Source organism: Piliocolobus tephrosceles, chromosome 9 (assembly GCF_002776525.5).
Source record: "Piliocolobus tephrosceles isolate RC106 chromosome 9, ASM277652v3, whole genome shotgun sequence".
Classification (NCBI taxonomy): domain Eukaryota; kingdom Metazoa; phylum Chordata; class Mammalia; order Primates; family Cercopithecidae; genus Piliocolobus; species Piliocolobus tephrosceles.
In genome coordinates, this window is record NC_045442.1 from 63,050,667 (window position 1) to 63,072,576 (window position 21,910).

At 36.6% G+C, this 21,910-nt stretch overlaps 2 protein-coding genes across 3 annotated transcripts in view; one reads left to right on the forward strand and one right to left on the reverse strand.

Moving 5' to 3' along the window:
• CTNNA3 (catenin alpha 3) overlaps positions 1–21,910 on the reverse strand; it is a 1,813,915-nt gene that overhangs the window by 1,017,991 nt on the left and 774,014 nt on the right. The window lies entirely within an intron of this gene.
• Positions 220–21,910, forward strand: part of LRRTM3 (leucine rich repeat transmembrane neuronal 3) — a 173,708-nt gene continuing 152,017 nt past the window's right edge. Inside the window, exons 1-2 of the mRNA XM_023205119.2 lie at positions 220–773; positions 1,107–2,638. Of these exons, the coding sequence (XP_023060887.1) occupies positions 770–773; positions 1,107–2,638 (1,536 nt within the window). The 5' untranslated portion in view covers positions 220–769. The remainder of the gene's footprint in view (positions 774–1,106; positions 2,639–21,910) is intronic.

Genomic DNA, 21,910 nt, shown 5'->3' on the forward strand with positions numbered 1-21,910 from the left:
CAAATTGTAAAACAAGACTTGGAAATCACCGAAAATGTTGCTAGTTATTGATTACGGTGACCATTCAGTTCCTACTGAGCCACCCAAAAGAATCATTCATTTTCCAGCAGAGAGCCTGCTCATTTGCAAGATAAAAGAGAGACATTTCTGCACATGCCCATAATGTTCTTCACCACTGGGGGCAGCTTTACATAAGACTGCATTCAGTGAAACCAAAGCAACAGTCCGAGCAGCTTTCAGAATGACAGTCTGCAGAAGTGAGCTGAGCGTGTGCGCGGTACGGGGCTCTCCTGCCTTCTGGGCTCCAACGCAGCTCTGTGGCTGAACTGGGTGCTCACCACGGGAACTGCTGCGCTATGGAATACAGATGTGGCAGCTCAGGTAGCCCCACATTGCCTGGAGGAATACATCATGTTTTTCGATAAGAAGAAATTGTAGGAGCTAGTTTTTGTTTTTTTTTAACCGTCCCCCCGCCCCCCAAAAAACTATAAAGATGCAAAAACGTAATATCCATGAAGATCCTATTACCTAGGAAGATTTTGATGTTTTGCTGCGAATGCGGTGTTGGGATTTATTTGTTCTTGGAGTGTTCTGCGTGGCTGGCAAAGAATAATGTTCCAAAATCGGTCCATCTCCCAAGGGGTCCAATTTTTCTTCCTGGGTGTCAGCGAGCCCTGACTCACTACAGTGCAGCTGACAGGGGCTGTCATGCAACTGGCCCCTAAGCCAAAGCAAAAGACCTAAGGACGACCTTTGAACAATACAAAGGATGGGTATGTTTTGTCATTTTTTCTTCTTTCCTTCTTAAAAACAAAAAACAAAAAACCTCTAGTCTGTGTAATAATTCTGCCTTAATTATTTTAGAGATTACCTTGCTCTGCTCTAAGACTGAATTTATTTGCTTAGTGGACACGTTTCCTTGTTTAACTGTTTTAAAAAACAAAACACTAAAGACAATTCTCTTTAATTACAAAGAGATAATATGAGATGTTAAATGTTATCTAGATTTAAATTTTAAAAAATGAAAAATACATGCCTATTTTTGCTTGATTAAAGATTAATTCGTTTTTGGGGGGATAACTTTTCTAAGTTGTTTTTATTTCCAGGTTTCAATGTAATTAGGCTACTGAGCGGATCAGCTGTAGCACTGGTTATAGCCCCCACTGTCTTACTGACAATGCTTTCTTCTGCCGAACGAGGATGCCCTAAGGGCTGTAGGTGTGAAGGCAAAATGGTATATTGTGAATCTCAGAAATTACAGGAGATACCCTCAAGTATATCTGCTGGTTGCTTAGGTTTGTCCCTTCGCTATAACAGCCTTCAAAAACTTAAGTATAATCAATTCAAAGGGCTCAACCAGCTCACCTGGCTATACCTTGACCATAACCATATCAGCAATATTGACGAAAATGCTTTTAATGGAATACGCAGACTCAAAGAGCTGATTCTTAGTTCCAATAGAATCTCCTATTTTCTTAACAATACCTTCAGACCTGTGACAAATTTACGGAACTTGGATCTGTCCTATAATCAGCTGCATTCTCTGGGATCTGAACAGTTTCGGGGCTTGCGGAAGCTGCTGAGTTTACATTTACGGTCTAACTCCCTGAGAACCATCCCTGTGCGAATATTCCAAGACTGCCGCAACCTGGAACTTTTGGACCTGGGATATAACCGGATCCGAAGTTTAGCCAGGAATGTCTTTGCTGGCATGATCAGACTCAAAGAACTTCACCTGGAGCACAATCAATTTTCCAAGCTCAACCTGGCCCTTTTTCCAAGGTTGGTCAGCCTTCAGAACCTTTACTTGCAGTGGAATAAAATCAGTGTCATAGGACAGACCATGTCCTGGACTTGGAGCTCCTTACAAAGGCTTGATTTATCAGGCAATGAGATCGAAGCTTTCAGTGGACCCAGTGTTTTCCAGTGCGTCCCAAATCTGCAGCGCCTCAACCTGGATTCCAACAAGCTCACATTTATTGGTCAAGAGATTTTGGATTCTTGGATATCCCTCAATGACATCAGTCTTGCTGGGAATATATGGGAATGCAGCAGAAATATTTGCTCCCTTGTAAACTGGCTGAAAAGTTTTAAAGGTCTAAGAGAGAATACAATTATCTGTGCCAGTCCCAAAGAGCTGCAAGGAGTAAACGTGATCGATGCAGTGAAGAACTACAGCATCTGTGGCAAAAGTACTACAGAGAGGTTTGATCTGGCCAGGGCTCTCCCAAAGCCGACGTTTAAGCCCAAGCTCCCCAGGCCGAAGCATGAGAGCAAACCCCCTTTGCCCCCGACGGTGGGAGCCACAGAGCCCGGCCCAGAGACCGATGCTGACGCCGAGCACATCTCTTTCCATAAAATCATCGCGGGGAGCGTAGCGCTTTTCCTGTCCGTGCTCGTCATCCTGCTGGTTATCTACGTGTCATGGAAGCGGTACCCTGCGAGCATGAAGCAGCTGCAGCAGCGCTCCCTCATGCGAAGGCACAGGAAAAAGAAAAGACAGTCCCTAAAGCAAATGACTCCCAGCACCCAGGAATTTTATGTAGATTATAAACCCACCAACACGGAGACCAGCGAGATGCTGCTGAATGGGACGGGACCCTGCACCTATAACAAATCGGGCTCCAGGGAGTGTGAGGTATGAACCATTGCGATAAAAAGAGCTCTTAAAAGCTGGGAAATAAGTGGTGCTTTATTGAACTCTGGTGACTACTAAGGGAACGCGATGCCCCCCACCCCCACCCCCCGTCCCTCTCCCTCTCACTTTGCTGGCAAGGTCCTTCTCTGCCCGTTTTAGTGCATTCATAATACTGGTCATTTTCCTCTCATACATAATCAACCCATTGAAATTTAAACACCACAATCAAGGTGAGGCTTGAACTCCGGTTTAATATAATACCTGTTGTATAAGACCCTTTACTGATTCCATTAATGTCGCATTTGTTTTAAGATCAAACTTCTTTCAAAAGTAATCCCCCACATCTGCTGTTATCCTCCTGGTGGGACCAAATCTACAGTTATAGAAGGTTTGCAGCTCACTGGCAAATCAAGGAAAGAGGTGAATGATTCCAGGTGCTCGGAGCTTGAGCTGATTCTTGGAGATGACTCGGTTATGGGAACATTTTAAAGACAGGCAGAGCCTTTAAACTAATGCCTGATTTAAAAAAGAAAATTGCAGGAAACTATCAAAAGATGGTGCTAGGTTAAAGCAGCACCCTGAGCAGTTTCCAGAGGCGTCTGAATTACAGTAAGGCAAGCACAGGAACAAAGTGTGAAGGGTTAAAATACTGCAAGTAGACAACTGCAAAATGTGAGGAGATGACAAAAATGTAAAGTTTTCGACTCAAAGCCTTGTCTTTGAAACCCATCTCTGTAAAATCAGACTAGAGGTTTCACTGTCAATTTCTTCCAGCCTGTATGTTTCACAAAAAAATAAATGAAACAGCATTGAGAAGCCAGATTTCTCCACGACACCTCATGTTAGTTAGCGAGTTTTCAGGTAAGGTTTGCAAATGGGAAAGCAGCTTGCTACAGGCATGTGGTTGAGAACTTACCAGAATTTCTCTTTCCAGTTTTTTCAAAGACCCTAATGTAGTTAGTAGAATCAGTAGCTCTGTCCTGATCTGTTCAGGATTTGTCAGGCTGCCCTGTTGTGTTCCATTACATGTCCTGCACACACCAGTCCCCTAGTAACAGACACTTCCTTCAGATGTATAAAGAGAACACATTCCAAGACATGCCTTCCACCCATAGCCTCATTGAAAAGGATGACTTTGATAACACCTTAATAAATGTATAAAATAAATCTTAGAGGAAAAAAGACCAACACTATGACAGTTCTCTGTTGCTTTTCTATTGCTGACATTACAGTGTCCCTGTGTTCATCTGTATTGTGAACTCATCCATCAGTACAATTCTGTACAGACCCTGTTGGCAATCTGCAAGCTGCATGCATGTTTTTATGTCATTGGTGAAAGTTTATTGACTGCAGCACAAATATCATAGCCTCTGTATTTGAGTAACTTGAACCATAGTCAATTAAGGTTTTTAGAAAGATATATTTAGTCTGTATTCTCCTTCATCCTCCAAAATGAACAGTTCTATTATAGAAGCAAATATCAGGAATTGCAACATTGAGGCTGTTTCATTTAATTTGGCTTGCCAAATTTTTACATCTTTAACCATGTCCCTCTTCTCTGAAAACAGAATCACTGCAGCAAAAAAGAAAAAGTGAATGGCTATTTTTACTAAATGTTTTCATTGATTGGGGGTTTTTCATATGCCGAGAGGAAAAATCTAGGCAAGTCACCATAAAATAAAAATTTAAGGATGCCAGATTATTAAATTCATAATTTTATAAGCAATAAAGAAAAAGAAGTATTTAACGTGGATTTCTCAAGTTACTTTGATATTGATTAAATCTTACAATAGATGCCACTTCAGAAAAACATCGTAGCTACAATGTTTACCCATGAATAATTGTTGAATGTACATGTATTAATGACAAAAAGTCACATATTTCCAATGGATTAATAATGCAGATACTTCCTTACAGCTCACTGGATGACTGAGCTTATTGTGATGGTTTTTACTGAAGTTGTAACTTTACATTTTTCATAAAGCATCAGTAAATACATATTCCATCTTAAAAAGAAATTTTCTTTGGCTAGCCTCATTTTTATCTGTACCAAAAGTGTTTGTATTAATGAAATGCAGTCTTAAAGTGAAGAACCCCATTTCTATTCTTTTTTACTTAACCTTCTGCCTTACTTGTGATGGATACCAAATATATTTAGGCAATGTATACTTATATTTTTGAATTACTGCAGATTCTCGATGCTGTGGTGCTACTAGTATATATAAAATATGCTTGCTATATTGACAAGCATTTCTCAAATTCAAAGCTACTTGGTATATAAAATATAACACTAAATGAATCGCCAATATTTTGAAAGCTGGTCACTTTTTAATGGCTAACTTTACTTATAAACATAATAATAGATAAGAACAAAAGTAAAATCCCTTAGGTGTTAAAACTCGTTTTGATTTGGCACATTAAATTATGGGAAAAAAGTTCTTTCTTCCTCCTCACTCTTTGAGAATGAATCTTCTGTAGTTCTCAGTACCTTCTGAGCACAGATATATAATTCTTGTAGATTTAACAATAACTAGTTTACCACTGTAAATTTAAAAAAGTCAACTGCCAAATAGTTTACTGCTCAAAAGTTGTTGCCTCACCTCCAACTCATGGTACTTTCTGGACTAAATATTGTAAATCTATTCGTATAAGTATTTCAAGTTCATGCAGATTAGAGAAATGTGATTGATATTTATGTTTCTAGTACGTATTTACATAAAATATTAGACTTCCCTCAAAGGTGACAACAGTTAAAAAAAAAAAAAAAAAAAAAAAGCCTGACCTGTTGAGCTATACAACAGAATACAGAATACTTTGCTTTACCAAAACAGAGAAGAAATAGAATTTAGTCTCTAAACTGCATGTGGGTTTCTTTCCATTTTTATTAACCCCAGTACAGAGAGTGCTACCACAGCATGTAGTTAATAGTCCCAGTGCCACAGTCTTGTAAGCAATACTTATGCAAGATATATTCCATTTAAATGAGTTTGTATTTTCCAAGGATGTTGACATTACATCTTTTCAAAGAATTTACACCATTTTTTACTTGAGTTGGTGAGTGAGCTACCTGACAGGCAATAAATTGTCTTTCTATGGAGCAGCAGTGACCTCTAGTGGCTAGTTAGACTAACCGCAGCTATTCACACATTTTAGCTTTTTATCCTGAATCCTTGTGTAAACGTAGTTTACAACATATGTTTTTTGACTAGTAAATCAGATTTGAATTTTATTTAATTCATTTCCCTGGTAAATATAATTATAATGTAATTTTTCAATGTTATTCTTTTCATTTTGACTTTTTTAGTAATACTGGAACAGAGGCCATAGAATTGGTACTGAGGGCTAGAAATAAGTGTCCAAAGATGAAAAGTGAGTAATAATGCAATAAGAATAGATAAGAAATATTTTAAAGTGCTTATACTCATCAATGCTGGGTAAACATTTTGACATTTTTATTAAAGGGGTTAATATTTTTCATCAGCAAGATACATATAACTTAGGTAGGAAAAACAAATTTTAATATTAAATCAAGAGTCGGCATTAGTTATTTACCGGTCAGTAGATATGTCAAAGGTGTCAAGGGAGGGGGCCTCCCCTTCCGGCTTTAGAACTCTCAGTTTGCTGATTGTGCCAGTGACCTGTGCTTTGCCCCAGCGCTTTCTCCCTCCCTCCTCCTTTTCAGTTAGCTGAACACTGGTTCTATTAGGCTCTCTGACAATGATGTTACAGTCTAAGAGGTGATGATTCATGGATAATGAAATTATGCTCTCCTTCTGGGGAAGGATAATGCAGAGTCAGATTCATGGATTTGGCAAGAGGTTTTAGGATGCTGTAGGTGCATGAAATATCTTTTCTTCCCTTGACATTTACCAAAATGAGAACTCAAATCATTTAAAGTGTGGATTAAACTGCATCAGAAACAAGCATCAGGTCATGAAGCCTGAGACAAAGTGAGTTCCAGACATGGCAAGTAAGAATCGAGCCATGAGAAATAAAAAATTCAGAAGCTGTTGCTTCATCTATTCCTTTTTGCTCTGGATTGTCATTAGAATCCAGATCTGTAGCAAATCCATGGAGTTTTGCTATTCTTGTATTCTCCTAGCTCCCTATGCTAAAAATCAGAGGCAGTTTTGGGAAACAATGAGCACAAAAGAATATTTGGATAAATTTGAATGACGTAAGTTTTAAGTGAAATAAAATGGATGGATATTAAATAGCTTGTATCAAACAACTCTAATTGAAAATGAATTAAAGAAACGATAATAATACACAGGTGAAAGTGACTGCTTTCCTAATCATAATAGCCTACAGAATTGGACCCAAATTCTTTTAGCCTCCAAAAGTTGGTGATGATTTTGGGTAGTTGGCTAGAATATAATAAAATATGACCAAGGAAATCTAAATAACAATAATTTATTATTCTTTTTCATTTGAGGAAAATATGACAGCCAGGCATGGTAGAATATGGGCCTTAGAAATTAAGACCTAAATTCAAGTTCCTTTGACACTTGCTAATCAACACATCGCAGGTAAATTTCCTGGCTTTTCTGAACTTGAAGTTTCTCATATGTAAAACAGATGTGTACTATTGACTGCTCATGGTTATGAGGAGGACGAAATGTGAAAAGTACTTTGTAAACTCTAAAATGGCAACTACCTCTTCTTTTCAAAAAGCACTTGGTGAGATACTGAGTGGGGTTCGTTGTTCTATGTTTGGCATGAGCCAAAAAGAAATCAGTAACCTCCATGTTACAGAACCCCAAGCCCATTTTACATCATTACAAGTCTAGAACTTTGTCTGTGACTTTCTGTTTTCACATAGACACAGCTTCTTTCACCTCATGTTATGTAAGTCTATGATTTTTACACTGATTGTCACAATGTACAACAGACATAAAGACACTGACCAGGGAACACTAAAACAAATACTAATCAAACCCATTAAAAATTCTAGTTGTATTTCAAATCAGTTAACTATAGCAAGGGCTTTCAATCAGGACGTTAACCTGTCCACTCCCTTTCTAGTATCATTGTGTTCATTCCCTGTTGACTTTACACTGGATCAATACAATGTTTATATGGCAACATGACATCATTATGGAGCAAAAAGTAATTGCATATAACATGTTACTGTAGGATTAGCACGCATTCCAGGTATCGGTCACATGATATCTGCTCTGATGTTTCTTCCCTGGGCACTCCAGTGGAAGACTGTGCCCAAGATCTCCTCTTAGTATAGAAATTACTATTGACTTTATCAATTATAATTATTGAAAAATCACTGGATAAAAAGGGGCATAAATGTACAGGGACATTCTTTTATACGTCATTGCTTGTGCAAAATTACATCATCAATTCATCAAAGAATGATCAAAAGCTTCCTCTGCTGGATGTAGCTGCTCTTACCAATATGAAGTAGCAGGTGTATTCTCAAAATTTTTGGAATTTAACAACACACAGACTGTTCCTCTTTGACCACTGAGTTCCTATGGCATAGCTAAAGATCAGAGAGAGGATGATGGTTTTTCAGGTGGGGAAGCAGTTGTGAATTTTACGCCATTTTAACTTCATAGGGTCCTGAAGAGCATCCTGAATGGATGCTCTTGAGTTAGGGCTCCTGAACATGTGACGAAAATTCCAGAAACACAGAACAGGAATATGTGAGACATGGTATAAGACTAAGCGAATACAATGTATTTTACAATTATACTTTCTAATAACAGAACTTCCATAAGCAACAATAATCCATTTTATTGGGGGAAAAAAAGAAAAAAAGAGCTTCTATCTTATCATTTCCAGCAAATGTTGTTATGATAATTAACAACTTTATTAACAATTCTCCGTGTTTTCTTTTTATTTTTAAGGGCCCCCACTTCTCCCAAGCAGGATTCTCCTTTATTCCTTTCTCCCACTCTTAAATTGTTGTTCTCCTTATTTGAAAGGAGAGTCTCTACTTCCTATATAACCAAAAAATGTCTACCTTTATAAACCAACACAATTCAGTCATTCTGCTCAAATGGGCAGCATTATCTCCAAAAGAAAAGTTACACACTTGCATTAAATATTAGGACACAAAACAAATTTAAAGCTGGCTGACACTTCTCTTTCCTCTACAATCTATAAAACACCTCCACAGTATATTCTGATTTTCAATTGAAGAAATAGGATCTATAGTTGAATTACAGTCTTACAAATTATTAAAGCTTACTGTTTTCCTCTTAATTAGCTAACTCCTAGAAAACAAAGTATAGGACTTTATGTATGGGAGTACTCAACTGTATTTCACCAATCAGAAACACTCTTTTCAATAATCAGTATTTTGTCTTCACAAGAGTAAAATATAGTTTTATGGTCTGGCATATAAAATAGTAAGGTAAATACTACATTTAGCAAAGGCAATTTTGTTGACATTTCATCATATCAATTACATCTATGCAGGGTGGAAAATACATTTTGTCGGTAAGGAGGAAATGGCTTCAATTAAATGTAAATCCTTATTCAGCATTCTTGGTGCTAAAGCTTATTAATGAAGTGGGAGTAGAAAGAAAATGCCATCAGACAGTGAAGCTACAGTATCATGAGGCTACGCTACATTGAGTGGTGTTCATAGGTTCAACTGGGTGGTCCTCATGTAGCTAAGAAAGTGTTGTCATGAATATAGATCTATGTACTTTCTAAAAGAAAGAATATGCTTACCAACATAGCCCTTATATTGACTGTCTTCCTATAAGTTCCCTCATTAATCTTTGATGCGTTCAACCAGAATCTCATAAGAGCTTTAAAGGAAACTTGTAGAATGCATCATGTTGATATTGAAGAAGTAGAGTAGCTTTTAAAATTCTGACAAACATGTGATAAGATTACAACAGTGAAAACTCTCTGAGTTACAACAGTGAAAATAGTTATAACAGTGAAAACTCTAGGAAGTTTACCATAGTTGAAAACTCTCCAAGAAGTTTAAAACTAAGGACTTTGAGATTAGTGTTGGCATGTACTTGTCAATTTATGAAAGGAATTTTGCCCAATGTATACAAAATTTTAACATGAAAGGTATAAATAGTTGGTTTGTGTACTGCCTCCAATAGAGGGTTAGGTAACATCACTGAATTATTATTAAAATGGAATATTTAAAGATTTTCTAATATGGCAGAGAAAATATTACATAAGTATTTGTATTTCCACCAAGGTAGACATGTTTTACATGCCTAGAAAAAACATGTTTTTCCCATTAGGTGAATACTTTTCCTATAAGGTGAATATATTTGGGTATAATTGAGTCCTTATTATGTACCAGGAATTTGTATATATTATCTAATGATTTGATAAAATGCCTTTTATGCCTTTAGTAAACTCAGATAGTTTTCCTTAAAATATAAGAACAGAGCCCTTTATATTGAGTCTGTCTTCCTATAAGTTTCACTCATTAATCCTATACATTTTCACTTCTTTACAGGACTGCCCTAAAATAATTAATACCCCACCCACGAAGGCTTCTCAAAGCCAAATCATACATTTCCAGATCCCTTTAGGAAATAATTTCCAATGATTTACCATTAGAACATCCCTCTGCTAGTTAAAGTCGAATCTGCAAGTATAGTGTTCCTTCCAGCCTGTGGCACCCACTCCAGCCCATTTCATGTCATTAATTAAAAAGCAGCAGGTGTTTAGTCTTTTGGACTTTTACAGGGAGGACTAAGTAATAAAATGTAAAAATCTACATATATTTTTATGGACTCTACTCTGGTCACTTTTATGGTCTAACACACAGAGATGTGTGGGGTCTTTATTAGTTTACACTAAAATGCAAGAGCATTAAGCTAGATATAGATGAAAAGAGAAAGTCAAGGTAAATTTCAAAATAGCCAAAAGCTCACATTATACATTTCTTAATGTTAAGACAAAAAATAAAATAAAACCCAAATGATGACGATCCTGTAATTCACTTTCTTGAAAGCTAATTTACCCTCCTCCAAGTTTGCCATCACATTCTTAAATTTAAGCCTGATGTTCCTTCTATTTTGCCATTTCTAATAGGTTTTCCTGGTGCTTTGTTTTTTATTTGTTGTTGTTTTGTTTTGTTTTTGTGTTGTTTTCTGCCTGCAGATCTTTTCTCAATTTTTTTGAGTGCACTGCCTTGCCTGTTTTTCTAGAATTCCCAATCAAATGTTGATCCTGTCAGAAAGTCACAGGGTCAGTTTCATGGTTAGAGTCGTCGGACAGATGGACTATATTTAACTGTACAGTGCAATCTAGTCAAGTCTGAGATGTCTGCCTTGTGTCTTCTCAGCCTCCCATGTCCATGTATTTTCTCGATTTAGAAGTAGTATCCATACTGAAATTCCTCCATCCAGTGGTGCCCAGAGCTTTCTTAGTTTCTTATGCCTTATCAAATGTCTGCTCCCAGAGCGAGAGCAGGATTACTGTCCCTTCCAAGGGCACTCACCTTTAAATAGAGATAAAAGCCTTCAGCCAAAGGTAAGGAAGTTATATATTAAGAGCAGGCATAGCCAGCAGGGTTGGGGAAAGTGCTTCTGGAGGCAAAGACTTTTGCAAAGCGCTCTGAAATCATCCTGTATAGATTCCTCGGTATTTTTCTCAAACATGAGTTTGGGCCTTTCCAAAGGAGCCAAAGCAGGGTAAATAATCCATGTTTCATTCAGTAAACTGTATTTGATAATTTTTTTTTCAGTGAATTGCCATTATACAAAGTCTTTCTCCTCAGATTTTTTTCACGGAGAGACAACATTGTATACTAGAAAGAACTTGGACTATGGATCGAGGAAGAACTAGTTTGAATTCTGTTTCTGGGATTTTAATAACTGAAACCTTGAGTCTCAACATCATCATCCTAATAAAAATGTGTAAAAATGTAGTTATCATGTGATTGTTTACAAAAAGCAAAGAATCAGCATTTGTTAAATATTTTTCCACGTACATTTCATATATAATACAAAGATCTTATGAAGATTCAATGAGATGATGTAGATAAAAACATTTAATATGAAAATTGGCACATAATACTTTCTCCTTCCCTTCATTAGCTCCAACTGCTAAAAATCTCAGTATCACAATGTGCTTTAATAGTCGTATTACACTACCTACTTTTATTTTGAATAACAGACTCCTGGTGGACTTTCAGGAAATAGAATCTAAATTTCCATAAGCTCAAGGGCATCTGGGCATGTAGTTAATACTGAAGAGTGATGGTGGTACATAAAACCAATGTCCTCAGCCTCCCAACAAAGCCCAGCTACATCCACCTTTATTGTTCTACCCTTTCCCATGCTCTGCCACTGGCAGGTTCTCAAAGTAGCCCATGCTTCCCTATCTCTGTGCTTTAGATCAAGCAATTTCCTTTGTGAGAAATGCCTTTCCTCCCTCCCAAGTCCTCCTGTCAATTTCTGAGCCTTTCCAGAATAGATCAAATTCTACTCACCCCAGATGTCTTATTAATCTTATCTTGTCCTTCCCTCTTTTCTGGTTTTTTTTTTTTTTTTTTTTTTTTTTACCTCTCCCAGAGACTGCATCACAGTCTACCTTATGTTAGAGTTATTAATGGGTTTGCATCACATTTTGAGGAAATGGATAATCTCTTCTTTTCTTTCTTCTTCCAGTGGTGATTGATACAGTCTTTTATGCATGACAGATGTTGTTGAATTGATTTTCTGGTCATTATTATAAAGTTATTGTTGCAAATAATCGATAGTAAATATTTCAACTCTATGGAAACTGAATTGTATCAACCTCATATTTCCTTACGTAGTCAATATAAGCTTTTTAAAGTTTTAATTTAATATGCACTTTTTCACTATATACACTCTTCTCATTTACCATTGAATGGGCTTCAAAAATTATAGGTGATCACTAAACAATGTGAGGGTTAAGGGAACAAACCCTCCCATACAGTCAAAAATCCATATGTAATATTTTACTCCCCCAGAACTACTAATAACATATTGTTGACTAGAAGCCTTACTGATAATATAAAGTCAGTTAACCCATATTTTATATGTTATATGTATCTTATTCTGTATTTTATAAGGTAAGCTAGAAAAATGAAAATATTATTAAGAAAATCATAAGGAAAAGAAAATATATTTATTATTCATTAAGCGAAATGGATAATCCTAAAGGTCTTCATCCTTGGCATCTTCATGTTGAGTAGGCTGAGGGGGAGGAGATTGAGAAGGGGTTGGTCTTGCTGTCTCAGTGCGGCAGAGTTGGAAGATAATCCGCGTGTAAGTAGACTCATGCAGCTCAAACCCATATTGTTCAAAGGTTAATTGTATTCTTAGGAAAATACGATTTTAAAGGATCATGTTCTGATTTAAATTGCTTGCGTGTTGTGAATACTCTACCAACCTTTTTGTTCCTGTGACAGTTACCAAAGCTATGAACATTTGGAGGGATATGTTAAAGGGAATAAGAGCTAACAAAAATTGAGACAAAGAAATAATATTTAAATCTAGCTGTGAATACACCTTCATTTTTGTAGTGGCTGGGTAGTCAACGTTTGTTTAAAAGCCATACATTTGTGATCTCTCCCTGTCCACCTCCTCCTGAGAAAGGTCCTTTGCTCTTTAGCTTGGAGGTCTCCTTATCTCAATCCCAGGTTTGCAAGGATTCGGCTTTAGACGCATTCTGAGGCCTCTCCTCTCTTATCCACACCAAGGGAACACCCTACACTATGACAGACACTAGGTCTTTGTCCTCTGATTTTACACATTTCCAAAGTAACTACTTTACTGGAGGCCTCCAACACTCAGAAGCTGACAAGTAGTAATGTTCATCTTTTTTACCTCCTAAACACTGATCATGCAGAAGGCATATTAGATCATGCAGAACTGAAGCATCTTCCCTTTTCTGAGTTTCTCCTTTCCTCCCTCCTGTTCATTCCTTTACTCCTTTGCACTAAATTTCTTTTTTCTTTCTCATCTCCACTTAAAATTTCTTTCAATTTTTCTTTCTATCCAACTTTTATTTATAAGTCAATCTATACAACTTGGATATATACCTTCAGACTGAGTTAAAAGGAAAATACTAATAGTTTTATCTCTCATGAAAGCAATAATTAAAATGACACTGTCTATAATTTAATGTAAAAGAAGGAAAAATTCTATTTGTATTCAACTCTTGTTTGGGCCTATAAATGAAGAACTATAATTTTGTAAATTATAGTTTAATTTTAGAAATAAAAATGACCTCCTCCATAATATATTTTAAGTTGCATTTTAATTAGGATTTGTAAGGTAGGACAGACTTATAGACCATCCATATCCCTTTTCATATGAAGTATTTGTCAGCCTCTGGACCACAGTAACCTTTGTCATCCACAGAGTGGATTCCTTTTTGGAACATATGTAATAAGCAAATTGAAATAAAACTTCTCTTTAGTTATAAAAACTTGTAGTTATAAGGACTTTTGAGAACGTTGCAGTCCATTTTTTTACCTTCTATTTGAAATTCCAAATGAATTTCATTGTAGTTGTAACAATCTTACAAGAACTGCAATCCTCAGGTTCTCTCTTTGTTATCCATTCTATGGTTTCATTGTGGTCACTGCATCATTTCTTACCCCTATATCCATCCCTCTTGCTTAAGATATGCCCAGTGGTTACTTAATTTTGTTTCAATTCTTCTTTGTTCTCATTCTTTTTAAAGAGGAACAACTAAAATAGGTAGTTAGGTTTTGTATTTGTTTTTGCTTTCAGTACTGGAATCTGCTTGGTCCAACTTAGGTAGAGAATCCTGGACTCCATAGCACATAGTTTGAAAAGATGGAAAACCATTCTTCTGTAATTTTCATTAATCTACTTTAGATTCAAAAATTCCACATAGGCTGGGTGTGGTGGGTGGCTCATGCCTATAGTCCCAGCACTTTGGGAGACCAAGGCAAGAAGGATCACTTGAGCTCTCAAGACCAGTCTGGAAACATAGCAAGGCCTAATCTCTACAAAAAAATGAAAACCTGGGTGTAATAGCACATGCTTGGAAGATGAGGTGGGAGGATTGCTTAAGCCCAGGGAAGATAACAGTGAGCTATGATTGCACCACTGCACTCCAGCCTGAGCAACAGAGCAAGATCATGTCTCTTAAAAAATATATATATATATATATACACACACACACATATATATAGTATAGAGTGTCTCATGATGACTGAATAAAAGAATAAAAAAAGAATTAGTTAACCCAGTGGTTAACTAATCTATAACTAATCACAGAAGCAAGAAGTTTCTGACAAAATGTATTCAGCAACTTTAAATATGAGACCCACAAATTATATTTCCAGAGGTCAAATTTGCATATAACTCCTTGAACTATGACTATCTCCTCATATTCAATTCAGTTTTAAGATCCAGCAGTGTGTTGTACAAAAGTAATCAATGGTTAAATTATTCCCATTTTGTTAGCTCAGTTCACAGTGGCACACTAATTGGTTAAAAAAAACAAAACAAAACAAAACAAAAAACAAAACAAAAAAAAAAACCTATCTGATCTTCAATTTGTATTTCAACTGTACCCAAGCTCAGATGCCATCTCTGGTAATATGACAAAACAGATTTAGGTTTCTAAATGTTTCTGTGTGCTCCAATAACAGTATGCAGCCTGCAGTAACTAGATCATAGCTCAAAGTGTTGTAAAAAAATGCAACTAAGTTTGCTGAAGAATCATTTTAGAGTTAATTAAACCTTCTCCACCTGTAATTTAATAAAAAAGAGAAAGCCCAACATACTCTTAAAGACGATGGGGGGAAAGGCAGTTTAAGAAATAAAAGTCCTCTGTTTATCCAGGGAGGTACTTTACAAGGCAGACAGCTACACCACAGTAGAGAGACAATATTTCCTCAGCTGAGTCGGTTAATTAAAATGCACAGTTACAACAGACTTTCTTAGAGCCTGCAGCTGAATGACCCAAGTCTCCATTTTACTCCAGTGTCACACAGAACGTGAAGAGGCAAACATACTGCCTGAACACAATTTGACTCACTAAAATCCAGCACTAAAAACACAAAATACATTTCTCGAGTGCATTTTAAAAGACATATTATCAAGATTTATGACATGAGGATAGAAATAATTTGCAACTAGGCACTGCCAGGAGAATATCTTGGGTTCCTCTCAAGGTAGTTTTAAGAAAAATTTACAAATAAATCTTAAGGTTAGAGTCCACTTTGAACGCAGGAATCTTCACCTCTTTCCTTTCAAATGTATGGAATTTGAATCTGACAAACAACCTGTCTGTTGCTAGAATTTATAAGTGATCTGAAAAAAATCAAAGGCCACAAAAGCTATTTGTCAAATAAACTGCAGAATGCAATATCAGTCTGCAGGGCTCATTTGCAGAACTCATGATGAGCATGGGAGGAGGGGATGCTAACAGCTGCAGCCTTGACCGCACTGCCCGTGCCAGCCAGAATTCAAGCTGCCTGAGCTGAGTGTGGCTGAAAGAGGGAGCACACAAATGACATTTTAGAAGACAAAAGCAAAAAATGACAAAAGAGGTTCTTATATCCAAGTTTCTTATTATATCAGTACATCAGCATATACATATGAATACCTGAAAAACCACTTTAAGATAGATGCACCGTCAGAGTTTTAAAGGTATTCAAATTAAGTCTGTTTACTTTCATTTCATGGTATAGGAGGGAGACAGAAGACTTTGAATCGACTAGACCCGAAGTTAAATAAACCTGGGGTGCAGTTGTGGTTAGCCTGGTAGCACGGCATGGCATCAGTTTCCTCATCTGTAAAATGGGAACAATACTTCATGTCCCAGCACAATTTTGAGGATAAACTGAGATAAGATATGTTTGCAGGCACAGCAGATGCTCAATAAAAGTTAGTTTTCTCCTGTCGTTTGCTAGGTATTTTCACAATGCAGCAAGTTGATTCAAGTGGTGAAGTGGACATTCTCACATTAAACACATAAATTGCCAAGTTTGCAATACATCAAAAATGATTAAATGTCCTTGACGCTTACCAATCACTATTAAATCAAATCTGAAAAGGATCTACCAGCAATTTGAAAGCCCTCTATTAATATCCTTTAAGGGACTTGCTGTATTAAGTATTCCTCTGTAACAATGTTGTTCAGCAACACAACAGAAAAATGCTGTTGTTAGTATTGTGTTTTTTCTAGTAATTTAACATCATTTCTATTTCATAAACATTACTTGAGGAATTGGTTGCATTATCCTACAAATAATGTCTGTCTTTCTGTGTGTGTGTGTGTGTGTGTATGTGTCCGTGTGTGTGCAGGTGTGTCTCTCTTTCCCTTTTTTCTCCCTCTTCACTTTCTCATTCTCTCTTTCCTTTCTCTATCCCAAACATGGACATATCACACCTTCCCATACTCAGCACTCAAGAGAGCATGCTAATGTTATTACAGTAAACTAAAATGGCCTGATAACTTAGTAACTAATACATTTCTAGTGTGAAATAATTTAGGCATTTGAAGGAAGAAAACACAATATCAACATTTATGTTTTTAAAACTTCCAATACAGTCTGTGAAATGATGGCTAAATTAAGCAAAAGCAAATTATTCAAAGAGTTACAAAGGAAGAATTCCAATGGGCATTTATTGAGCATCTATTATGTGCAGGCACATATGTTGATTTTTCTCTCTTCTCAGGGCAAACAAAATAAAATAGAAGGCAAAGGATATCAGAAATTTGGAGTCATATTAGTAGGAAAATCACTGAGTTATTTGACTGGTTTTGGAAATTTACTTCACAAAGCATTGAATTTTCTCAAGAGACAGATTCGATACATGTCCTTCACTGAAGACATGAAAATAATTCATTCTTTTTAAAGACTTGGAAAAGAGCAGAGACGAGAAAAGCTAGAAGAGTTTCTAAATGACACAGATCTGTGAAGTGGTAGATATTTAACACAAACCTCATAGAGCTGTTGTGTGGATTCATTAGTTAATTAGTTAATGACTTTGAAGTGTTAAATCTTATTAGATTTTTTTTTACACTTTAACACATGTGAGAGAGAAATTACTCTTAAATTAGAAACTGACTATACCACTCAAAAATACCATCTTTTTATGGTGTATCTTCAAGATGCTCTTTCCTGTTCTAAATTTTTTTTCTGAAATCCTGGGAAGCCTATCTAGACCTTGATCCCAAATCCATCGCCCCTTTTCTTTTCAGTATTAGCATTGGCTTCCAGTTAACACTAAGCACAGCCTTGAGAAGCCCTCAGGGCGAGGTATTTTGTATAACAATATAAAGATGCTATGTGGTAATAATGGCATCAAGAATTAAACGTGCTACTTAAACACAGTTTTGTACTTTTGTACAGCAGGGGAAAACAAATACAGGCATACCTCAGAGATATTTCAGGTTTGGTTCCAGAACCCCACCACAAAGTGCATATCACAATGAGTCACACAAATTTTTTGGTTTCCTAGTGAATATAAAAGCTGTGTTTATGCTGTATTGTAGTCTATTAAGTGTGCAATAGCACTAAGTCAAAGAAACAATGTGCTTATAATTTAAAAATACTTTATTGCTAAAAAGTGTTCATGATCATTCGATCCTTTAGAGAGTTGTAAACTTTTTGCTGGTATAGGGTCTTTCCTTGACGTTGATGGCTGCAGACAGATCAGGGTGGTGGTTGCTGAAAGTTGAGGTACCTGTGGCAATTTCTGAAAATAAGATAACAAGGACGTCTGCTGCATTGATTGACTCTTCCATGAAAGATTTCTGTATAGCACGTGGTGTCATTTGATAGCATTTTACTCACAGTAGAACTTCTTTCAAAATTGAAGTCAATCCTCTCAAACTCTGCCACTGCTTTATCAAATAAGTTTATAAGTTTATGGAATATCTTAAATCATTTGTTAGTATTTCAACAATGTTCACAACAGGGAGGAGATTTTATCTCAAGAGACTACGTTCTCCATCCATCCATAAGCAGCAACTCCTCATCCATTCAAGTTTGATTATGAGGTTGCAGCAATTCTATTCCATCTTCACACTCCATCTCTAGTTCCCCTGCTATTTCCACCACATCTTCTGTTACTTCCTCCACTGAAGTCTTGAACCTCTCAAAGTCATCCATGAGGGTTGGAATCAACTTCTTCCTAACTCCTCTTAATGTTGATGTTTTGACCTCCTCTCATGAATCACGAATGTTCTTAGCAACATTTAGAATGGTGACTCTTACCTTAAAGCTTTTCAGTTTACTTTGCCCAGATCCATCAAAGGAATTATTATCCAAGGCAGCAAGAGACTTATAAAAAGTATTTCTTAAATAATATGATTTGAAAATCAAAATTATTCCTTGATTCATAGGCTGCAGAATGGATGCTTTGTTAGCAGTCCTGAAAACAACATTAATCTCCATGTACGTGTCCATCAGAGCTCTTGGGTGACCAGATGCATTATCAGTGAGCAGTAATACTTTGAAAGGGATCTTTTTTTAGCACTAGAACTCAACAGAAGGCTTAAAATGTCCAGTAAAGCATTCTATAAACACATGTGCTATCACACAGGCTTTGCTGTTCCATTTACATAGCACAGGCAGAGTCAATTTAGCACCATTCTTAAGGGCCCTAGGATTTTCAGAATGGTAATGAGCACTGGCTTCAGCTTAAAGTCACCAGCTGCACTAGCCTCTAACAAGAGACTCAGCTTGTTCTTTGGAGCTTTGAGGCCAAGCATTGACTTCTCCTCTCTAGCTATGAGAGTCCTAGATGGCATCTTTTTCCACTAGAAGATAATTTAGTGTAAGTTAAAGTTCTGTGGTTTAGTGTAGCCACCTTCATCAATTATCTTAGCTAGATCTTCTGAATAACTTGCTGCAGCTTTTACGTCATCACTTGCACTTCAAGTGTTGTGCTGTTTTACTTTGCACTTTTATGTTATGAAGATGGCTTCTTTCTGTAAACCTCATGAACCAACCTCTTCTACCTTCAACCTTTTCTTTTGCAGCTTCCTCCCTTCTTTCAGACTTTGTAGAGTTGAAAGGAGCTAGGGTTTTACACTGGATTAGGCTTTGACTTAAAGGGAATATTGTGGATGGTTTGATCTTCTCTCCAGACCACTAAAATTTTCTCCGTATCAGCAATAAGTCTGTTTTGGTTTCTTACCATTTATGTGTTCACTGGAGTAGCACTTTTCATTTTCTTCAAGAACTTTTCATTTGCATTAACAACTTGGCTAACTGTTTGGCACAAGAGGTCTAGCTTTCAACCTATTTCAGCTTTCAACATGCCTTCCTCATTAAGCTTTATCATTTTTACCTTTTGATTTCAAGTGGGATAAATATGACTTTCTTTTACTTGAACACTTAGAGACCACTGTAGGATTATTAATGGGTGGAATTTCAACTTTGATGTGTCTCAGGGAATAGGGAGGCCTACAGTAAGGGAGAGAAATAGAGGATGGCTGGTCAGTGAAGTAGTCAGGACATATTTATTGATTAAGTTTGTCATCTTCTATGGTTGCAGTTTGCAGGACCCCAAAACAATTACAGTAGTAACATCAAACATCATGGATCCCAGAGCAACATAATAGATATTATAATAATGCAAATGTTTAAAGACGTGGCAATAATTAACAAAATGTAACACAGAAACATGAATTGAGCACATGTAGTTGAAAAATGGAGCTCATAGACTTGCTTGAAACAGGGTTGCCACAAAACTTTAGTTTGTAAAAATTGTAATATCTGCAAAGTGCAATAAAATGCAGTACAATAAAATGAGGTGTGCCTGCACTCTGTTGGATAATTAATTCTGTGAGAAAGTAGAGAAGGAAAGCATTGAAATCCAATGACAATGATCTTGTTCTCTGGAAATAGTGATCACATTTTCACCTGCATACTTGAAAGTTGAGAAAGGATAGCAGAAGCATAATTAAGTTAGCAATATTTTAATATGTGACAGATGTTTGTATAGTTTAAACAAAAACTTTTTGTTGACATGTAATATATAGAGAGAAAAGTGCACCTATGGTCAATGTACAGCTCAAAGAATAACTGAGCACACTCATGTTCTCCGACACAGATTAAGAAACAGAACACATCAGCAGTGCTTCAAAGCCCCCTCTATTTCTTCCAATCACTATTCCCATCCCCAAGGTAACCACTACTGTTACCTGTAACAGCATAGGGTAGCTGTATCTGTTTGGGTACTTCACATAAATGCAATTCTAAAGCATGTACCTTTGAGTCTCACTTTTTTCTCATTCGACATCATGTTTTATAAGATTCATCTATATTCTTGAGTGTAGTTGTAGAACCACACATTTCTCATCTCTGTCCCTCCCCATTTTCTCTCCCCACCACACCCATGCACACACATAGAATTAATCCCTCTTTTATTCAAATGATGGATCTATATATGTACTTGGAAGTTGTTAATAAGCTTCTTGTCTCATGTATTCCATAGCATGAATGACTCAGGAATTGCTAATGAAAAATTTCCTATAGTCTTTTTTCTTGGCGCTAGTAAATCTTAATCTTAGAATATTTTGCACTTTTTAAATCTAGCTATGTACACAACCAGCTCATCTTTTTAAGTTGCCCTTGTTTTCAGCCCCAAATCCCTGACTTTTACTTAATTTCTCCAGGGGAGCCTTCTGTCTCTGGCCTTCAACTTAGAAAGCCAGCCCTAAAGATTGTATTTAAAAAACACTTGGATAAATTACTTTACACCAAGGTGTTCATGCCTAAATCTTTATCTTTCCAAGGTATGGCCCCAGGACAGTGTTGTAACTTGGAGGACCAATTACTCTCTGATGGGGTCTCTTGTACAGATGCATTTATTGAGTTGTTATGAGGTCCCACTGTATTAAACAACTCTGAGAAACAGAGCTATCACACTCAATGCTGGTTTCACTATTAGAACATTAGTGAAATTACCATTTCACTATATCACAAGGTATTTTCTTTATGAGGGTCCATGGGGAAAGGGGAATGGTTCTGCTTCTTCTACTTAACTATTTTAAAATATGTTGTTATTTAAGCAACTGAGCCTGCCTTCTTTGTCTCTCCCACCCTCTCTCACTCTGTCTCCCCCTCCCCTGCTGAAAATATCAAAAAGTATCAGAGACAAACACTAATAAGTTTCCAGAGGCTAATTTTCTAGTACTTTATAATTTGTATTTTTGGCCTACCTTTCTCACCCTTGGTTTCACATACTTTTTCTTTTGTTCTGTTTTCAAATATTTCTTTTTATTTTTCTAATCCTGATAAATTTAGGAAAAATATAGATTAATTCAGTGAAATACACTATTTGTTAAAGAAAAAATTTT